Source organism: Nanorana parkeri, unplaced genomic scaffold, assembly GCF_000935625.1.
Source record: "Nanorana parkeri isolate BGI_ZX_2015 unplaced genomic scaffold, ASM93562v1 scaffold91, whole genome shotgun sequence".
NCBI lineage: Eukaryota > Metazoa > Chordata > Amphibia > Anura > Dicroglossidae > Nanorana > Nanorana parkeri.
The window spans coordinates 2,449,866-2,471,645 of record NW_017306359.1 but is presented as its reverse complement, the minus strand read 5'-3'; the positions used below and the strand labels follow the sequence as shown (position 1 = coordinate 2,471,645).

The following is a 21,780-nucleotide window of genomic DNA, read 5'->3' as shown; positions in this document are numbered from 1 at the left end:
AAACCCCCAAAAAAGCAATCACCGGGGGGTGGGGGGGGGGGGGTTGTTGTGCATTGTGCACATTCACAGGGTTGGCATACACATTCCATGTAAATTATATTTTTATTCATATTTACAAAAGCCAGATACAAAACAAACATCTATCAGGATTAAAGTATTATAAAATTAACATTCCATTTGGTAGCCTTGAAACAGCTCCCCCACTTGGGAGATATTGCAAGAACAGATGAGTACAGTTCACAGGACTCCTTCTGGTGGATTCTCTATTTATCCCCTTGGTGAGGTATGGTGAAAATACCATCTTGTGACATCTATTACATGGATTATATAACAAGTAATCCCTAACTTTGACCAACAAAAGGCACAGGTTATGTGGGTTGCAAATGAGAAGGAAAGGTTTAAGGGGAGTAGGAACAGTTATGATATTTATATGTGATATGTGAGGGAGGTAGGAATTCAGTCAGGGGAGGTTAGGAGATAGGCAAGGAATAGGGTAGGGGAGAATTTCTAACCAGCCATAACCTAAATGTCAGTACAGAAATAATCAACATGAGAAGAAGTCCAAATTATTCAATTAGCATGCTGTGAGGTGAGCCACTAACTCCTCCCACAAACACTGTTCAATAGGTGATGCATTCAGACATAGTAAGGAAAATAGGTTAGATTTTAATTTGTTTGATTATGGTTTGTTATCAATCACCTGTCAGGGTCTATGGTTTCAATGCTAACTATATCTTAATTATTTGTGCACAATAATATATGCAGCTGACCCAGGTTGTATACAAATTGTCATATTTGTAATTTCCCCATTTTTTTTTTAAATAAAATGTGTCCATTCACATTCTGTGGTCTACATTACTGTTGTTAAGTTGTTAGGTTCTGTGATTGTGGCCAGCCGTGATGAAAACATAGCCCAATAGCCTATACCTGTAGCAAAGAGTTTGAATCCAGCTGTCATTTTCTAGTGCTGGCTTAGAAACCTAGGGCCTGTTCACGTGCGGTTATATGAGCGTTGAACTGTACAACACTAACACACATACTGCATACAGCCCTGCCGCCTCAGCTGTCACACACACACCACATGCGTCCACATGCGTGATGTGTGTGTGTGTGTGTGAGAGCTGAGGCGGCGGGGCTGACAGTGTACCAGATAGAGCCAGCGAAGCAGCATTATTTACCTCTTCTATATATCTGCTGCCCGTGCTGCCGCTGTCTAACTTCTGTGTCTGACCGGCTTCTCACCTTCCTGTATCATGCCACATGACAGGGAAAGGGAGGACTCTCAGTATGCAGAAGTTAGACACAGGTAACACGGGCAGCGGAATTGTGGAGGTGGTAAATAAAGTTGTTTCACTGCCTCTAAACAATACATGTAGTACCAGAGTCCCCTACCCTCCCACTCATGCGTCCTATGGCACGTCTTATGGAGCGAAAAATACGGTATTTATGTCTTTTTCTTTTTTTTTTCTAAGTGCCTTGTTACATGTGGAAAAGGTAACAGACGCCGTCATGTGATGTGCCAGTTAAATGATGAACAACTGAAAGATGATTATTGTGATCCAAACAACAAACCTGAATTAGTCATATCTTGTGAGCTTCAAGAATGTGCTTATTGGCATATGGGACCTTGGGGACCAGTATGTATAAATTAAATATGCGCATTGTTTATGACTTGCATTGTGTAAATATCAAAAGTTGGCACTGTATCTTTAATTAGAATGGTTTTATGTTGTGCACAAATCTAACGGTTACCTGATATACACAAGTCTTTTGCAAAGGGAGATTTGCTCTAAACATTTTGTTCCACAATTGCATGTTTGGTTTCTTTACTTGGGATTTTATCCTTGCCCCACAGTGTCTGAATTACAAAAAAATGGAGGAAGGTTTAGGTTTTTTTTTGGCCCCAGCAGTATGCCAGATTCCTGCTGCCATTTCTAATGCAAATCCGCATATTGATAAATGATGCTGATTGACTCATGTTAATACAGTTTATTTGAAAAGCCTACATATTAATGTCTTCAGCTGTGATATCTCACTATTTAAGTATTCTTGAGCACCTTGAAAATGACCAGTCTGACTGCAAATATGTTCTTATGCAGTGTTCAGTTAGCTGTGGACATGGCTACCAGCTTCGCACTGTAAAGTGCAGTACAGGAACTTACGAGCCAGCTTTGGATGAACGTGAATGCAATGCAGCTTCTCGGCCAACAGACAGCCAGGCAAGTCATCTATTTTAATTTGATTTCTACAAAAAAAAAATGATAATAAATAATTACAATTATCCATTATTGCCTTTTTTCATATTGGCATTAGTGTTCATCTAGGTATTGAGAAGTTGTATTTATATTAGTCTTATATCTGCAGGATTGTGAAAGGATTCCTTGTCCAGTACAGTCCCGTATGTTACCAACTATCTCTCCTGCAGATCAAGTACATAAAAATGCACAATGGAGATATGGTTCATGGACGCCAGTAAGTGTCATGCAATCCTTATTTGGTCTATAATAAAACTGTCTGGACACATTTGTCTCTGCATAGTCTGATTGTGTCTAGCACTTATATGGGTTGTGCTAGGAAGAATATAGAAAATCTACTTTTAATTTGTTTTTTTGAAAAGGGTATTCAGGTGAATACCACAAATGACTGGTGTGAACAAACACCTTACTAGTGAGATGAAATTGCTTTCCCCCCTTCTTTTCAGCATTTCTATCGCATTTTTAAGAATTTGTAATGGGAATTTGTAAACCAACAGATTTGTCCACTTCCTTACTTGTTATAAGAGATTCTTGCTTTCACTCATTTGCAACAGACTCCAGCTCTCTGCACTAGATTCCCTCTACCTATGTTATCAAAGCATTATAGCTGCAGAGGAGATGGAAATTGGCCCAGTGACTCACCTGAAGGGAGACTAAAGACTGTAAATGGTTTCTGAGAGACACATGATTCTACCTACAAAGTTGATCACTTAGTTTACTGACACTATGCAGTTGATTTACTAATGGTTAGTAGGCTGTTCACTTTGGGAATTTCCCTGAGATTAGTGAATGATGTGAAGTTCTGCTGACTTTCATCATCCAATCATGTGCAAGCAAAAATACTGTTTTTTTTTTTTAATTTTCCTTGCTTGTGATTGGGTATTCTTTGCAAAGTGAATTTCCACCACATCCATTAAGATAAGGGGAAAGTCCCTTGCAAAGTGAAGATTCCCATGCAAAGTGAACAGCCTGTTTCCCTTTAGTAAGTAAACCCCCATGCGTATTACACTGTACAAGTGGTTTAATTTAAAATATCAGGCTTTTACTTATCAGTAAGCACCGGCTTTATTGTCTCATATAAAATGTCCAGTTTTTGTAGTAAATCATAATGCAATTTATTGTGTAATTCTAGTGCTCTGCCTCTTGTGGAAGGGGTAACCGTGCTCGATATGTCAGCTGTCGAGATGCACTGGGTGGAGTAGCCGATGAATCATTTTGTACATATCTATCACGTCCGTCTGAAGTCTCTAGCTGTTTTACACCATGTGGAGAATGGCAATCTGGTGACTGGTCTCCTGTAAGTAAAAGTATTGAATACAAGTTATTATTGCTTTCTATAACACTTATTATACAACCTGCGTGAGTTAACCTGTGGCTGATGATCTTATATTTGTGCAGTGTCCAGTAACATGTGGAAAGGGAAAAGTTATGAGACAAGTTATTTGCACAAGTTATCATGGAAGGATTGATGTTGAAAACTGTGATCCTGATGGCAGGCCTATAACAGAACAAGAGTGCAATATGGCGCCATGTCAGGGACACAACCATTTTCCTGGTAATCATAACCATCCAATGCTGTTTCCACCAGAAAGCCCACAAAAATCTAGAGAATATGATGTACACAATTCAATCAACCAACGAAACGAGCCTGCTTGGGGAAATCAGTGGAGGACTGGACCATGGGGAGCAGTAAGCTATATTTTACTGTTAAAATACAACATTGCACATAGGCTGTTCACTTTGCAAGAGAATTTGCACTTTACACAGGGAGTTTATATATATATATGTATATGTATTTCTTTGTATGTGATTGGGTATTGCAAAGTAAAATGTCACCACATTCAGTAGGCTAAGGCGAAACTTCCCTTGCAAAGTGCAAATTCCCTTGCAAATTGAACAGCTTATTTGCCTTTAGTAAGTCAATCCCTATGCATCTATCTTTTTGTATCTACTATAATTCCCAAATTTGATGTGTGTGAATGTACATAGCCCTACATATCTATTATAGCATGTTTGTCCTAGATGTTTTCTTAATTTTCTTGATTTTGGGGAATAATTTTTTATGCTAGTCATTTCACTTCTGATCGGTCATTCGCTCGGCTGCCCTCGGCAGCTTTGTGAATAGACCCCATAGTATATTCATTTAACCAGTGCAAGAACAGGGCAGTGTAGTGGCTTAATTGGTTGTACACTTTTTTGGGAAAATGCTGGGTGATGGTCTTGTTTTCAATTGTTATATTAAACAGAAACTATCATTTCTTTTTTAAACAACTTTTTTTTAACATTACTCTTGTTTAAATTTGATTGTTCATTTCTTTTTAGCCAGGTTTTGTCCACCTCAACCTTTTCACACCTGACTTAACGGATCAGGATACAGAGTGTGTGAGGATGAGGGAGGCAGGGTGATGAGCTACTGTATGTATCGCCATCTGGCACACGTCCTCAGAAATTGACTAGCATGCTTGCAAATTATTCCCCAATCCTGACTCAGGAAACAAAAGCAACACATACACACTAATCCACCAGATTTCAGGAGATGTGGGTAGATGCCACCACTTGCAATTTGGCAGCTGACTGGTCTGTATGGCAACCATACACACAGATCCGCGTTGCAGCAATGAGATCATGTTCTGCTTATGGCAGGTGCGATAACTTCCTCACACTGAAGCTAATCTGCATACAGTCAGATTGGCTGTCTTGTTTTCCTTCAGCCACCCACCGAAATGACAGAGAACATTAGGGCACAGCAATAAGATGCAAACTCACATAGATGAACAGTGAACTTATGACAGAGGTAAAGACACTGGTAATACAATACAGGCAGCACAACAGGGGATACATTTTTTGCAGTACTTGAATTCTTGGAAGTACACAGAAGGTCAGCTAATTATTTTTTATATTTAATATTCCAAAAACACATAGCAGTGCAGAAATATGTGCAGCAGTAATAATTGCAAATGACAAAAAGGAAATAACAAATAAATATTGTCTATTTACTATAATATGAAAATGGGAAAAAACAGAAGTAAAGTTAACTGTTTGAGCAGTATTGTTTTGTCCTGTTGGTGGGAGCACACCGATATAATTCTGTAACTGCCTTGGTTAAAACAAGCTTCGGATGAATCATATTGTTCACTTCCTATACCCCATAGTTTTATAGGAGTAGAGATATGGGGCAGACTTCCCACCCTTGGCCAAACAGCTTTGGGGGCGGTACCCCACCAGATGTGAATAAAGTTCTAGCCTCTGAAGTGGCCATAAGGTATATGGATGACTGGGTTGGAGTTAGGGTTTTCGCCACCAACACGTCATCCCAATTGTAGCAAGTCCAAGCACAAGATAAATGCCATCGGAAGGGTTCACATAACTGTTTAGTCAGTCTCTAGGGGTTTTATAAGGCCAAGACTTGCCATTTTGTATCTACATGCAACTCATCGTTTGTACAGTCAGAATGGATAGCTCTTATTTTACCATGACTAATAGTTTCAATCTTACAAGTTATACCCTCTGATCTTTGGAAAAAGAGTAGGGATTTCAGACAGTGTTGCACCCGACAGTTGCACAGTCTAAGATGATTCTTTTCATGGCTTTCCCCCCAGTGAGGTGATAATTGATTACTTTTATCTATAGCGCCAGTCTAAAGGATTATGTCATCGAGTCTGGAGGCGTTCCTGTCAGAGACTCATTAGCAGCAGGGTGTTAATTCCTTAGATGTACAGGCCTTGCAGTGCGTATTTAGATTCTGAATTATGAACATGCTATTCTATATCTATTGTTACCACTGGTAATCATTTTAATATTAATTATATTATTAATTCCTTTTAAACTTTTTATATAGTGTTCCAGCACTTGCGCAGGTGGTTTTGAGCGCCGAGTTGTTGTGTGCCAAGATAGTGAAGGAAGGATTAGTCATTATTGTGATGAGTCAACCAAACCTGCAGAATCAAGACAATGTGATTCTGGACCCTGTCCTCATTGGAACTATGGAAGCTGGGGAGAAGTAAGAATATATACAATTTTATATTGATGTTGTCATGTTATACTAATATTATTATAGTAATATAATATAAATCATAATATACATAATGAATAATATGTATTTTGTGTCCTTTTTAAATGTTCAGTGTGGCCATGGATGAACTGTCAGTGACAAAGGCAGATGTGCCTTAAATGACTCAGGACATTTCTATGGAATAATTTAACTTTAAGACTTTTTTTAACACTTTAAAATTCTGTTTACATCTAAACAGATTAGTTGTCCTTGTATGTTAGAGCTACAGGCCCAGAAGAAGTGTTAACTTGACAAAAAACAAACAAATATCAATAGATATAATGGCGTACTATGGAAGTACACCCCTAGATTTAGAAGCTGGTATTTCTCCCTGTAGGAGACATTTCCGTATGTAGGCATTTTGAATAACTACTGAAGACTCTTCTCTTCAGGGAAGCCTATCCCACCTTAACCTAACCACTGAACCATCACATTCTCAAACAATTTATCCCCACACAGCTACCTCCTCATGTATCATTTCCCCCTCCTCTTTCAGATTGTAAGCCCTCAGGGGCAGGGCCCTCCTTACCATCCTGTCTTGAATTGTATTGTAATTGTAATGTCTTCCTTACATTGTAAAGCGCTGCGCAAACTGTTGGCGCTATATAAATACTATGTAATAATAATAATAATTTCCATATGTAGGCATTTTGAATAACTACCCACCAGTCTTTGGCATCAACTCTTTTTTGCCCACTCCTTCATACAAAATTCCTTCAGCTGCAGTATGTTTGTGGGTTTCCTTGCATTAGCTGCCCCTTTTAAATCTCACAACATTTCACTGGGATTCAAATAAGGGCTTTTACTTGGCCGGTCCATAACCCTCCATTTCATCTTTTTGAGCTATTCCTAGTGTACTTTGCATCATTATCATGTTGAAATATCCATTTCTGGTTCAACTTTAACTTTCAGACAGATGAGCTCACATTCTCATCAAGCACACCATGATATGATTAAAACAAGCTGCCCAGGCCCTAAAGCAGGAAAAATCAGCCAAAAACCATAATATTTTCCACCACCATGCTTTGCAGTTGATATGAGGTTCTTCTCCTAAAATTATGGGGTCTATTCACTAAGCTGCCGTAGGTGAATGACCGACCTGAAGCTGTTCGGCTATTCACTTCAGGCTGGTACGGCTGATTTCAGCCGTATATCGGCTGAAATCAGCCTACATCGGGTGGCTTCGGGTCGGCGGAACATGCTCAGCATGTTCGGCCGACCCGAAGTACAGAAGGAGTTCGACTCAGCCGATCCAACATCTGGATCGGCTAAGCCGAACCTCCGGCAGGCTACTCGCTGCTGTTCGGTCTATTCTTATAGATGCCGAACAGCAGAACAGAAAAATAGTTACAAAAGTAGGAAAAAATAAATAGAAAACGATTGTGCGGAGCTAGCAGTGACAGCTAGCTCCGCCCAACTGTTTTCTATTATCCGGCGGTTCTGCTGCCGTCAAAAAAAAAGAAAAAACATTTATTGCTAGATTCCTATTGACTATTTCAATTTGCAATAGCCAATTTTGTTTTTTGTTTTTTATTCTGACGCCAGCCAACGGCTCCATGTCAGAAAAAAAAGAATCCCACTGCAGATCCCACTGTGAATTTGCCGAGCCGACCAGTCCTGGATAATTTAGCAGTCATGTTAAAAACCTACACCCCTTGTAGATTATTTTTCCTGCAGTCGAATAATTTATTTCAATTTATTTGGTGATCTTTTACTACAGTTACACTTACTGTTTTAAAACCACCAACTGCCAGTCTTATTCTCAGCTATCCTCAATCCAGTGACTATTGCCTCCTGTCAGAATCTTCTCTGCCAGGAGAGATAATACTCTAAAGGGAGTGCCTTTTGATTCGCCAACCTCCTAGAGGCAAAGCATATACCCAGAGGCCTGCTGTGTCCCCATATGAACTACTAAAGACAAGAATGGTATGGTAAGTTTGAAAATCCACGCTCTGAAAATTCTCTTATTCACTGATCTTAAGCTGCTTTCTACTAAAAATTCTGAAAAGCCATACAGTAACGCCTCATGCAGCTTACTCATTCACATACATCTTTTTGTATGCCCTACCTCTCTTGATTGTAAGTGTAGGTAGAACACAGAAAAAGAGAGAGAACTAGTTGTTTATGTTATAATAATTGTATCCTATATTGATCAACTCTGTAAGACAGTGGGGTTTGTGAGTACTCATTCCTCTAGTGCTGGAGGCTCACACTCAATGTGAGGCATATATAGTTTTTCGTCCAGCTTAGGGGAATGCAGTGCACAGCCCACAGTTAAGGGAGTTTGAAAGAAGCTCAATTTTTCTAACCATTTTGTAACCATTACAATGTTTTATTCTACTGGGACCCCTTGACTGAATAAGTGAACTAACCTTTAAAGCAAATCATGATCCCAGAAGCAAATGCATATCTTTCCTATTACTCTCCTATTACTGCTTCAATTAGTGCAAGGAGCCAAAGAAAATGCCCTGTATTTCTAGGTGTGGAGGAGCATGTGACTTGCCCTATGTGGCAGGAAAAATGCTGTCACATGGGGAGTCCATAGCCCTGTTTAACCCCTTCCCGACCGATGACGGGATTATTCTATCTTGGTCTTTCAGTTCCTTAATGAGCAGTGACAGAATAATCCATCATGCGGTACAATGAATGCTGGCCCATGCATGGTCCAGTGCTGTTTGAGTTAATGCTGTTGATGGGTCCCTTGGGGCCCGAGGCAGACCCTCAACAGCACTTTAGGTGGTCACAGCACAGTGATCACTGTGATAGCTGATCGCTGTGATCACCGTGCTGTGACAGCCACTGAGCCGGCTTTTAGCTCACTGTGTTGTGGAGCTGGAAGTCTGCTGTGTATTACCTACAACTGGTAAAAAAATGTGTTTTTGTTTCCATTTAAAAAAAAAAGAAAAAAAGAAATTATAAATGCATATGTCAAATCAAATTAAAGCCCATTTTGTCCTTAAAAAATGGTATATAATATATATGTGTAGATGCAATGACTGAGGAAGATTGAAATTATGGTTAAACAAACACATAGCAAAAATGGAAAAATTGCAACGGTCCCCAGGAACGGAAAACATTTCTGTGTCACTAAGGGGATAAACATTTGGGTGGATTTGCTATATACAAATAGTCTGTTCACCTAGGAAAGGGCCTTTTCACTTTACAAGGGAATTTTCTCTCAGCTTAGTGAATGTGATGAATATAGAGCTGCAGCTAACGATTATTTTCAAAATCAATTAGTTAGCCGATTATTAAGTTCGATTAATCGGATAAAAAAGAAAATAAAATAAATTTTAAAAAATGGCTCCAGTGATGGACTACTAGTTTGTATTGAGATTGCAGTCCATCACAGGAGCAAGCTTGGAGCGGTGGAAGTAAAAAAGAAAAAGTGTGGTGTGCAATATAGTGAAATGAAGAGGACTACAAAACCCAGCAAAAGTACATTATACAGCACAATGCAGAATACCACCATCTATAGAGGACTACAAATCCCAACAATACATTATACAGCAATGCAGAATACCACCAGCTATAGAGGAATACAACAAATCCCAGCAATAGTACATTATGGCTGGCGGTATTCTGCATTGCTCTGTATAATGTACTATTGCTGGGTTTTGTAGTCCTCTATAGCTAGTGGTATTCGGCATTGCACCACTGTATAACGTATTATTTCTGAGATTTGTTGTACTCCTCTATAGCTGGTGGTATTCTGCATTGCGCTGTATAATGTACTATTGCTGGGATTTGTTGTACTCTATAGGTGGTGGTATTCCGCCTTGCGCTGTATAATGTATTATTCCTTGATTTGTAGATTTACAGCGCAATGCAGAAAACCACCAGTTATATAGGAATACAAGAAATCCCAGCAATACAATATACATACAGTGTATAATGTATTGCTGGGATTTGTTGTACTCTATAGCTGATGGTACATTGTGCTGTATAATATACAGCACAATGTACCATCAGCTATAGAGGAATACATATCCCAGCAATACATTATAGAGCACCATGTGTGGGAAAGGTGCAGGCTTACCTGAGCAGTCTTCCAGCAACTTGTTTGCAGCGTGTGTGGAGCGGTGAACAGGGCCAACAAATCGGAAGCCGATTAATCGATTATTGAAAAAGTTGACAACTTTTTCAATAATCGATTATGTCGATTAGTTGTTGCAGCCCTAGATGAATATACACTTTGCAAAGAATACCCAGTCACATGTAAGGAAAATAAAATACAATTAATTTTGCATTCACATGATTGGATGATGGAAGTCAGTAGAGCTTCACTTCATACACTAACCTAAGGGATAATTCCGTTGCAAAGAGGAAATTCACTTGCAAAGTGAACAGCTTATTTGCCTTTAGTAAATCAACCCCTAAGACTCCAGGAACTTGTAGCAGAACACAGGACTTGCCTTCTGTTCTTTGTGGCTTAACAGAGCAGCACAGGAACAAAGTGATGGTCAGTATATGCTACTGGGAGCATAGCATCTCTTTTAAAATGAAACTATTACTTTGCCTTGTATGGGCAAAACACAGGTTTACATTGAGCTTACATTTCGGTTAGCCTGATTGAACTTTCAAGGTGATAAAAGAGCACCAGCTATACAATTTTGGACCTGAATGGATTTTCTGTGCTTTCACCGTCAGACTGTAAGGAATTTCTAAATACATTGATATTAAACTTTAAATTTTGTCTATACTTCAGTGCACCCAAACATGTGGCGGTGGAATGAAAACAAGATTAGTGATCTGTCAGCTGACAAATGGACAAGTGTTGGATGACCAAAACTGTGAAATTCTTGATAAACCACCAAATGTGGCACAGTGTAACACACATATATGCCCTGCTGATGCTTCTTGGCATCTACGACCATGGAAATTGGTATGATAGCAAATTTATGTTATTTCTATAAAGCAGTTTGTCTGGAAATTAACAAATATCTATTGTACAGTATAATTATTTAAATCTAGTATATTTAATTTTAAATAATATATTCATACTTGGGGCATTTCTTTGTGTAAAAATATATGTATATGTAGCTACACAGAGATGTGTTGAAATAATTTGTAAATGTTAATTTTCAGAGTTTAATTTAAATGACAAGCTCATATTTAATATCTTATTAGGACAGACCTCTCTTAAAGTTTAATATTTTTGAACTGTCTCTTTGTTAAAAAAAAAAAAACAGAAGTGTAGTGAAAGTGGAAAAAGTTATGGCTCTCAGTACAATTGTTGTACATATTAGCATGATGTACATGATATGCAGTTCTTTGACATGATTAATTTTAGAACACTTTTACGACTATTCAGAACATACAGAGCTAACTTAAACATCCTTAGATGTAAACCAATTTTTAATGTGCCTTAATTTCCAGTAACTTATTTTAAGTTTATTCTTTTAAATGAAAGAAAAGCATACAGTGCAGCAGTTATATTTTACAATATGTGTAATTACCTGTAAAGGTACATTAACTATTTATCTGTTATACTACATTTCATAGCTGTAACTTGTAAAGCTGAACACACTGTAATGACAACAGCCTTGTATTTGTAGACAGCCTCAAGTGAGGTTTTTTTGTATAGCTAGCGAGAGCCCACACAGCAGTTTATGGTTAGAAATACGCCACAAGCATCTTTGCAAGCATTCAGTGTCGCATAAAACATACACAGCTTGTGTAAAACAGCCTGTCCAGCATTACCTGTAGCTAAATAAGATTCTCTTGTACCCGGGAAATGGACCTTGTGTCATGATTTCCAAACAGTAGTTTTTACTTGTCAAGGCTGCACCTGCAGTGTATCTGTGCATATTCTGACTTTCCAAGGTTTCCAAGACTTCTGAGATGCAATTTTGAAGGTAGCTTTCTCCTCTACAAAAACAGCCATGCCAATCAAGGTTGCCGCTGCACAGTGTCTCTCTGCCGAGTTACATATACTGACATCACTACGTTTTTCAAGAAGTTTAAGATATAGTTGTGAAAGCAGCTTTCTTTTCTAAAAAACAATTATAGCAGTGGCCTAATTTGTCCTGAGTACTTCAGCACCTTGAGAATAATGCCCTTTCTTGATCAAAAGGGCTATCCCATTGCCTTTCATGTTACTCATAAACATACTCATGTTAACATTTAACAAGTTACTGAAAACTGGAGTTCCTTGAAGCAATGCCGTCAGATCGCCTCGATATGTCCAATGGTCAATTTGAGCCAGACGGACTGAACAATCAGGCAGAGCAACCGGTGCCTCTCTAATAAGGCATATTAAGTGGCTGCTCCCTGGGGCCTCGTGTGGCTCAAGCAAAGAGCGAGAGGCAGCTTAATTAGAGAGCTATCTCTGCTGCTTCCCATGCGTCCGACAGCACGAGGCCCATGAAGCTCTTAATCTGGCCTAGCATTGATCATATATACCTCAATTAAATATACAAACATGTATCATCGAATCTTCAAGAGGCAGTTTCTGTAGTGCTGCAGAAATTTTCTCTGAGTCACTTGTTATTAATGATCACAATCACGTGCACTGTGATTTGAGTATGGTGTTCACTAGAATAGGTAATTGGTAAGAAAATATCACTTAGCAACATAATTCAAGCAAACAATTCTTGCTCATAACAGTGAATTCATTTTATGTAATCTTTTACTAATTTATTCTGTCTGGCAGCCCTAGATTATGTACATTTACACACCACTCTTTAGCTTATTAAGTTAAGGACCGTGGGCCTGATTTATGAAGCCAGAATATCACATGTTGCATTCCAATAGTTACATAATAATATCGATTGATTCATCAAAAACATTTCATTAAGTACTGATGTATGCAATGTTTCCCTTGCAATGTGAAACCTGATTTACAAAGCATTTTTAGAGGGTTGTCAGCCAACTTTGGGCATTAAGATGTCTTTCTCTTTTTACCTGTTACAAGGATTTGAGAAGTTAATTTTAAGTTACAGGAGCCTTTTGTCATGTAGAGTAGACCTGAGCTTCCTATGTGATTACCTGGGCTTGGTAGGGTTGGGAGTCCAGCAAAGCCTGTTGTATGAAAGAAATCTATAGATGCACATAAATAAGCCTAACAAGTAACTGCTTTCTAATGTATATTGGCACCTTTAGGACATACTCACATTTATATATTGAGGTAACGCATTAAATATATTTGTTGCATTGCCCTTACATTAATTTTGAATGGCACTCCAGCACACAATTTTGCAACCAGGACAAAGGCACCAAACGGTTCCAAAGAGGTATTTTAGAGAAGGATATACTAAAAATCTTCCGCTTATCTGTCTGCATTCATGGGGCTATACGTGTAAATGTAGCTGTTTATTCTGACATCCTGTTTAAAAAAAAACCAGCACCCGAGAGACAGAGGTTTTCTTTTTCTTTTGCTCCAGGTTTGGAAGTCTGGAGATTTTACCTTAAGTAGAGGCAACCAATCAGAATTCATATTCTACTGTTCTGACTTCTTCAGTGTGAGCTATTACTGAATGCTGTAGGTTACTGAATTTAGGAATTAGCACTAGTGAATAAGAGCTGCTTATAGGAATACATTGGTAGTGTATAATTCCTTATGCAATGAAGCATTACAAAGGAAATCAGGCAACTAGGTGGTTTTTTTAAATGAAATTCACTCAAATAATGGTCAGTACATATATTAACTTAATATACAGTTTGCAGCTGTTGTCTTGTCTTGTGTCAATTGTTGTATTTTTTAATCTTTGTATTTTGTGTTTGTAACACTGTACATGTTTTTTTTTTGTAATCTTGCTTTATCCAAGCATATCTTGAATGTGATATAGCCTTAAAAGTCTGGGCAACTCAAGTATGTTTTTACTCTGCTATGACAATACAGATATGTGCTTGATTTTTTTTCCATACATAAAAGTCCACCCTGTTTGATATTACATTGACAAAATCATTGTTATATTTATGTTTAGTGAAGTGACATCCCATTGGATGTTTGCAAGTAGAACAGGTTTGTTATGAATAAAATATAAAGAGAGAAAATCAAATGTGAGTCCAGTCAATACCACAATACTAGATCAGTGGTTCCAAGTCAAAGCAACATATTTACGTGTTGTTCCAATAGGCTTTTTCACAGTTTGTAATTATTTCTCTCATGCCTTACACCTTTATTAAATGACCTAATTGGTATTTTCCTATTGAACATATATACTGTGTTCAATGAATTCAAATAGGTAAGTAAAGAAAATATCAACTATGTTGAACTAAATATAAGCAAAAGTCACATCTTAAAAAAAGATTGGAAAGTGTGCCTTAATGTCATTCATAGTCTGTTTGACATCGGGCTCATGTTCAAGATATGTTTGCATAGAGCATGGCTGCTTGTGTTTTTTAACTTGTACTACATATTTTAACAAATTGCAAGTAACCTGGTGATTTAGCTAAAGAACAGACTGAGAGTTCCTAACATGTGCATTGTGGCTATTTTAAGAAAATATAAAAAATAATCTTAAACTGAACTGCTTTTTTGTCTTTTGTTTTGGACATTGGTTTGTCTTCCAGTTGTATGTTCTTTTTGTTTAGTCAGGCCTGTACCACCATCAAAACATTTTCTGTGCCAAAATATTCTACTCTACCCAGCTACACTGCTACAACATTGTCCAGCAACTCGCCCTCAAAGCCACACTCACCACAAAGAGAATCGGTGTCCGGGATGTACACTAGTGCGCCTATGAGGCCCGCAGAACCAAGTTACAGATTAAATTTATATACCTGAGCACCTGATACCATGATGTTGCTAGACAGCTGTCTTTTTAAAGTATTATAGCCATGGGTCATTCAATATTGTTTTTGGTCATTTGATCATTGTGAGTGACAGCCAAGCCTATCAAAGTGGTTAAACTGCAAATGCTCTGCAAACGAAACTTGTCTTTTATGCTGTCCTAATTTTTTTAATGAGATATATCGTTGAAAAAAAAAAATGAAATGGTCTAACTTACTGTCATAGTGACAATGGTTTTACCAGACATAAAATAAGTATAAATTTGCAACAGGGGCACAAACAGCAATATAAAGATGGTGGATTGTAGTGCTCCCCTAATCTACTAAAAAAACATTATGACTAGACGTACACATTAACGTTTGTTACAGTTTGCCACATTTATTATACCGTGTCAGGTAATAATTGTCTCAAGCTGTTAGTAGTGTCATATCAAATTGAAACCTACACTGAGAAATGACAGTTGGAGCACCTGTGGCTCCAGACATTGATTAGAGAGGGCATTATATCTTTAATGGGATGGTACCCTAAGGGCCCTGAGCTTGTGTTGATGGCATCAGTTTGACATCAGTATGAGATGCATCTGAGATCATTCAGAATTAATTCACAAGTGCACTTAACTTGCAGTTTACCTCCTTCTGACCTGGATTTGACCTGCTTCAATTGGGTTTTGCATCCCCATATACATATGGGAATGCAAAACCCACTTAAAGTGGCCCTTACTATAGAAGAAAGAATAGGGAATGCCATATTGTTAATACCTGGGTGAGGGGAACATAATTCTGAGATGAAAAACCTCAGAAAAAAAGTTTTCATAAAATTAGAAATTTCCTCTTTCATACACATCTACAAAGCCAAGTTCAACAAACCTAAGTGGGTGTTTGATATTAAAAATTTAGTTAGACTACAAAACAGAAAGGCCATTGATATTCAAACAAATCCATCTAAAGAATCTAAAAACTACTGTGGTTAGAAAGTGATGGGTAATTCTTTCAGTCATAGTGGTAACCTCATATTTAATGTACTGTATATATTACTACTGCAGTGTGCCTATTCCTTGAACAGCTACTTTGGAATGATGGATTTAATTTAAGTGTAATGCATCATTAGTGATATGATATGATCATTTTAGTGTGGATTTGGAAACACTGGTAGTAACAATATAATATTATGGCAGTGTCACACAGTGATAAATGATAAGTTAATTAATGGATTGTTTTACCAAATAATAATTTGACTTGTCCCTTTAAACAGCAATATAGTCTCCAGTAGTATGGCAATGTTAGCATACAGCTCTTTAGAGATGGCTGCACGAGTACAGGTAACAACAGTGCTACTTTATTGCCCCCGGTATTTCTGAAGTCCAACAGGAATAACTGTATACCTGTTTACAACAGGAAGCCTTCTTTCTGTAGCCCTCTGAATGTTTCTGTGAAGGTTCTCATTCATTCTCTGAATGCCGATGCATTGTGTGACCTGTGCTTACAGCCTACTCGTGAGGACTAAATGTCACCATGTTGATAAAGGTTTTTTTTTGGCTCCTATAAGTGGGTATTCATTCAAAAGTGTTTTAAAAGTATTTTGTTAATAGACACTTACTTCATATTAACCATTTAACTTTAAAATACTGAGACAGAAAGCATCTGATATATCACAAAGAAAGAAACTGTAACATTGCAAAAAAAAAAAAACACAGGGGGTGGGGGGTAGTTCCACACTGAGGAGAAGAGACGTAGGCCTTGGGAGTCTAAAGCTTACTATGTGCAATAACTTTCCAGTACCCCTGACAGGAAAAGAAGGTGCTCTTTAGCAAAGGAGAAAATGTAGCGGGAGCACAGCTCTGTGGAGGGGAGAAGAAAGAGAGATGGTTCTCTTTTATATTAAACGTTTTAAAAGGTTGATCATTATATATTTTTAATACAATGGGAACATGAATAATGCATGCTGCATATGTCACAGTGGTACAGTACACTAGCAAGTAAACAAGTCCTGGGGTGTGCATTTAGATTAATTGTACTTGGGTAGCCTCATAGATAAAAAAGAATGATCAAGAATTCCTAAAAATGAAAAGTAAATGTGTAGTGATACATTTACTGTCGTAGCCTGCAGGCCAATGTTCGTAGAGGCAAGTTTGTAACATATGGAACAAAGGAATGTCTCAATTTTATAACTACCTCATTAAATACATGTTGCTAGTTCTACCTCAGCTTATTAGGTAAAGATGTTTTGACAATTAGAACAATATGGTGGCGGAACAATTTTACCAGTGACTGTATCTAGTCATATCTACTCCATAAAGGTACAAAACACAACCCCCTACTCGAACTTTGAATTTCTCATCTGTTTGAATTGACTATTTTTTTTGTCATAAGAACTTTAATCCATGGAAGAACACTGGGCCAAACCAGGCTACCAGAATAGTCATTGTGGGGTAACAGTATGAGAACATCACTCAAGGTTTTTTTATTCTGGAGCCTCAAAGGTAAATAAAAATGGTTATAGACATCAAAATAATATCAAGTGGCTCAGTATCTATCCTGTCTAGTCATTTAGCACCTAACCAATACCACATATCAATAGCAAGCATGCCCATATATGTTGCAATCATAGGTGTACAATAAATACACAGAGCAGTTGAACATCAAAAATGATGCTGACATTTCTACTAATCCCAGAGAATGACGGCGTCTACTGCTGGTCAGCTGTTGTAGCTATCATTAAAACATCTCTACAGCCTTAAAGACATATTTAATGAAGGACAGGCTTCCATATTCTTAATATAAATGTTGTTTTTTGTCAAACACTTAGGAAAATGTCATATATTATTACCTATATACTTGCTGCAATCCACCGTGAGGTGTTATTAAAATACCTATAATGGTGTGTTGTTTTGGATTAATCACATTATTATTATATTATTATTATACAGGATTTATATAGCGCCAACAGTTTGCGCAGCCCTTTTACCCCAATCTCAAATATTTCATGAAAGCTATGGCAGCAAAAAAGTAAAATCTTTGAGGAAATGACTTTAGTAGCCTCCTTGCACTTTATAACCCACACTTGGGAACAATGATCAGAATCAGGGTCGGTGGATTTTAGCACTTTTATAAATTATTTAATCTTCTACTTGAGCACATCATACAAATGAAAAACTCTGCAAAAATAGATTTAAAAACGGCTGAAAGCACAAATGAATGAGCATACATTTTGCTTTCACCTTTCTCTTGAACATGATTGAGGCCCCTATCTATACTGGGTCTCACATATCAAATCTCAGAATTAAGTATTATCTGTATTACCCCCCCTAGACACACACACACACACACCCTTTCATATTGAAAAAAGTCAGACATGAAATATACTGCTTGAATGTGGAAACTCTAATCTTATGTGTGTCTCTTGGGCAATAGATATAATCCATATAATTAACACTTTAAGTTGTGAGGCATCGTAAATTGATTCTTGTATGACAGTCTGGATTTATAGTATTCCTTTTATAAGCATTTAAGGAAATGTAGTAATTGATGAGTTTTCTGGTTTTATTGTATGACGGCTGCACTGAGGCATCATTGAGCTTTGCCTTCAGAGTATATACATGTACAGTTATGTGATTTATTGCATATGTAAACCCCAAAAATTAAGAAAAAAAGCATACATACAGATGAAAATGTGCATGCAGGTGTGCGTAAATGACTGTTTTGCACATATTAAGTATTGCCATGGTTGCCAAAGGGAGAGGAATATTCTAGGACCATCATTTATGGTTAATCCTGAACTGATGAGCTTTAAAGGCTTTCAGAGCATTGCCTATGGACAATTTTGTGTATCGCAGTTTGTCGCTGTGTCACAGACTTATACAGTTTTGAAGCTTAACATATTTGGTATCTATTTATTCGACACAACCACATCTTTTATATATTTTTTTTATAAACTAGGATTATAGTGTGTTTGTGTGTACTAAATTACATTTTTGTCACTGAAAATATACTGTAGATTTGATAAACAATAGCAACAATATCTTGTGACATTAACAATTACACCTAATATCATGTTATTCTCCATGTTTTCTGCTTTCAGAAAATATAAAATGCTTTGGGGCTTTAAGTGTACTTGCATGTAAAAAGCATGTGCATTTTAGCATATGTGGAAAAAAAATGGCTCAAGCAGCAAAAGGGTTAACTAATCACTCTCCCATTCCAGATGCTGCAATAATAGGAATGTAGTGCAGTAAAACTGTACATTATAGCAGTGCTTGTTTTGATTGCTGCAGTGTTTTACATAAGATTGCGGAAGAAATATCACCTGGTAAAATACAATACCCCTATGTACTGGGTTGTAAAGCAGTCTTTTTTTTTTTTTCTTGCTTTTACCTTTTCTTCATTTCTGGCAATGACACAATGTTTTACAGCAGAGTAAGTCCATTAACAGTTGTGTTAACTTTTATGGCCATATTTTTTCTTCCCTTAAGGAAGTTGTGTTCAACAATATCACTAATCTATAAATTAGTAGGCAAATATGTTATTACAGTATTTATTATGGGAGTAAAATGAAGGTAAACTAGATGTGTAAGAATGAATGCTGATGTAACAATTTATTTAACAAATATATATAGATTTTAACAACACAACATCTGCTAAATAGTCAGCTGGTAGCCAGGTGTTGTGGTTTGAATTTCCGAGACCTGTTAAATCTGTGGTTTGGTTACATTGTTCATGAGCATGGGGGATAGGAGACTCTCCTTGGTGATGAACACACATTAAATGTGGAAGTCAAGGCAGAATGCAAAATATTTGCAGCAATCCCTGCCCATAATGTGCCTTTAATTTTAAATTTATTTAGCCATCATTGTTAATATCAACCAGATTAGGTTAAATACGAACTAATATTTTACCTAACTAACTGCTATTCACTTGGAATGTCTGGTTGTATAATTATCTCATCTGTTTATGTGTGCAGTTTACTTCTACTGCACTAGGCAACGTAAACAATTATCCGGGGGTAAGATCTTGTAGATTTTGCCAGGACCAATTCACTCCTATGTGTGTATATTGCAGTGTGGGGACCATTAGAGGTCAATAGATGTGCAACCGAAAACCATGCACATGTACAATGTGTGCTGAATAAGCGTTAAAGGTAAAAGGGGTCCGATGCTAAACCTAAAGATATAGAAAAACACCATTTATTTATTATTAATGACATCGGGGAGGGAGTGAATAGCCATGTTTCAGTGTTTGCTGATGATACCAAAATTGGGAGGGTAATAGACACGGACTTAGACAGTATGACATTACAGGAGGACCTGGATAAAATAAGGGAGTGGGCAACTGTATGGCAGATAAAGTTCAATGTTGATAAATGCAAAGTAATGCACTTTGGAGTTAAAAATAGGCAAATGGGCTATACAATTATGGGTATGCCACTAGGGAAGTCAGTAATGGAGAAAGATTTGGGGGTCATTGTAGACCACAGATTGAAAAATAGCTTGCAGTGGCAGGCTGCTGTAAACAAAGCAAGTAGAGTCCTGTCTTGTATTAAGAAGGGGATGTATTGCAGGGACAAGTCTATAATTTTGCCACTTTACAGATCACTGGTTCGGCCTCATCTGGAGTATGCGGTCCAGTTTTGGTCACCAGTACTCAGAAAAGATGTCCTTGAGCTGGAAAAAGTTCAGCGGAGGGCAACCAAACTCATTAAGGGGTTGGAGGACCAGAGCTATGAAACAAGGCTGTTAAAATGAAATATGTTCTCTTTGGAAGTAAGGAGATTAAGGGGGGACATGATTTTCTTGTATAAAATGTTCAATAGTGAAAGCAACATTATTAACAAACTCTTTATGGTTTAACAAAGACTAGAGTCCACCACCAAAAATTAGTGGAGAAAAAATTTCAGCACACGGGCGCAAGGGGTTCTTCTCAGTTGGAGCGGTTAAGGTCTGGAACTCACTGCTACAGGCAGTGATTTCAGCTAAGAGTGTGGAATTATTCAAGAAACTCGTGGACGACTTCCTTGGAGACAATAACATACAGGGGTACAGGTACTGCTAAGAGCAAAATCACACATGGACTCATAAACACGCACACACCAGCTCAAACATAAATGCATACACACAATAGGTTGGACTTGATGGACTTATGTCTTTATTCAACCTCAAATACTATGTAACTATGTAACCATTTACTGCCATTACATTTTTCTTGAAAAATGTATTTAATTTATTTTTGCATATAGACAGCATACAGTAAGTACTTAAATAATTCTTGATATCAGCCTTCTGTCACCCAAAAGCAAAGCAGCACTCAGACTGAGAAAAGGAGGGCAATATTATTTAAATAATATTAGTTATATCATAACTAAGTGCAAATCAGGCTCTGCTGCATATATCTATGCTGATGAGAAATATGTTAAAAGAAGGAGAGAGCAGAGTAAACAGAGCTGATTAGGGTGTTTCTGCTTAGTCATTGTCCAATTATCAGGCTGCAAGGTGGAAATAACACCACTCAATTCCTTAATGCTAAAAGAGAAAGTGGTGTCATCCTCCTGATTGTACTTGACTGTCTGGCAGAGGTATATAAACCACCAGAGTAGCTTGCAACAAATACAAATCCTTTGACTGGTAAATCTGTTCACGTATTCTGTCCGGAGTCTAGCTTTAATGGAAATGAAAAAATAGTCAACACTGTTCCCGTTACTTATATTTTTGTCCCTTTATCCTTTGTTGCTTATGTCACCCACTCTCC

The 21,780-nt window shown here is 37.5% G+C and overlaps 1 protein-coding gene across 1 annotated transcript in view; it reads left to right on the top strand.

Annotated features, from left to right (window-relative positions):
- The window catches only part of LOC108783848 (A disintegrin and metalloproteinase with thrombospondin motifs 20-like), a gene marked incomplete at its 5' end in the record, with an annotated part of 71,738 nt that overhangs the window by 16,819 nt on the left and 33,139 nt on the right, over positions 1-21,780 (top strand). The window contains 7 exons of the mRNA XM_018552527.1: positions 1,473-1,637; positions 2,100-2,219; positions 2,365-2,472; positions 3,388-3,552; positions 3,654-3,944; positions 6,094-6,255; positions 11,015-11,191. Coding sequence (XP_018408029.1) covers positions 1,473-1,637; positions 2,100-2,219; positions 2,365-2,472; positions 3,388-3,552; positions 3,654-3,944; positions 6,094-6,255; positions 11,015-11,191 — 1,188 coding nt within the window. The remainder of the gene's footprint in view (positions 1-1,472; positions 1,638-2,099; positions 2,220-2,364; positions 2,473-3,387; positions 3,553-3,653; positions 3,945-6,093; positions 6,256-11,014; positions 11,192-21,780) is intronic.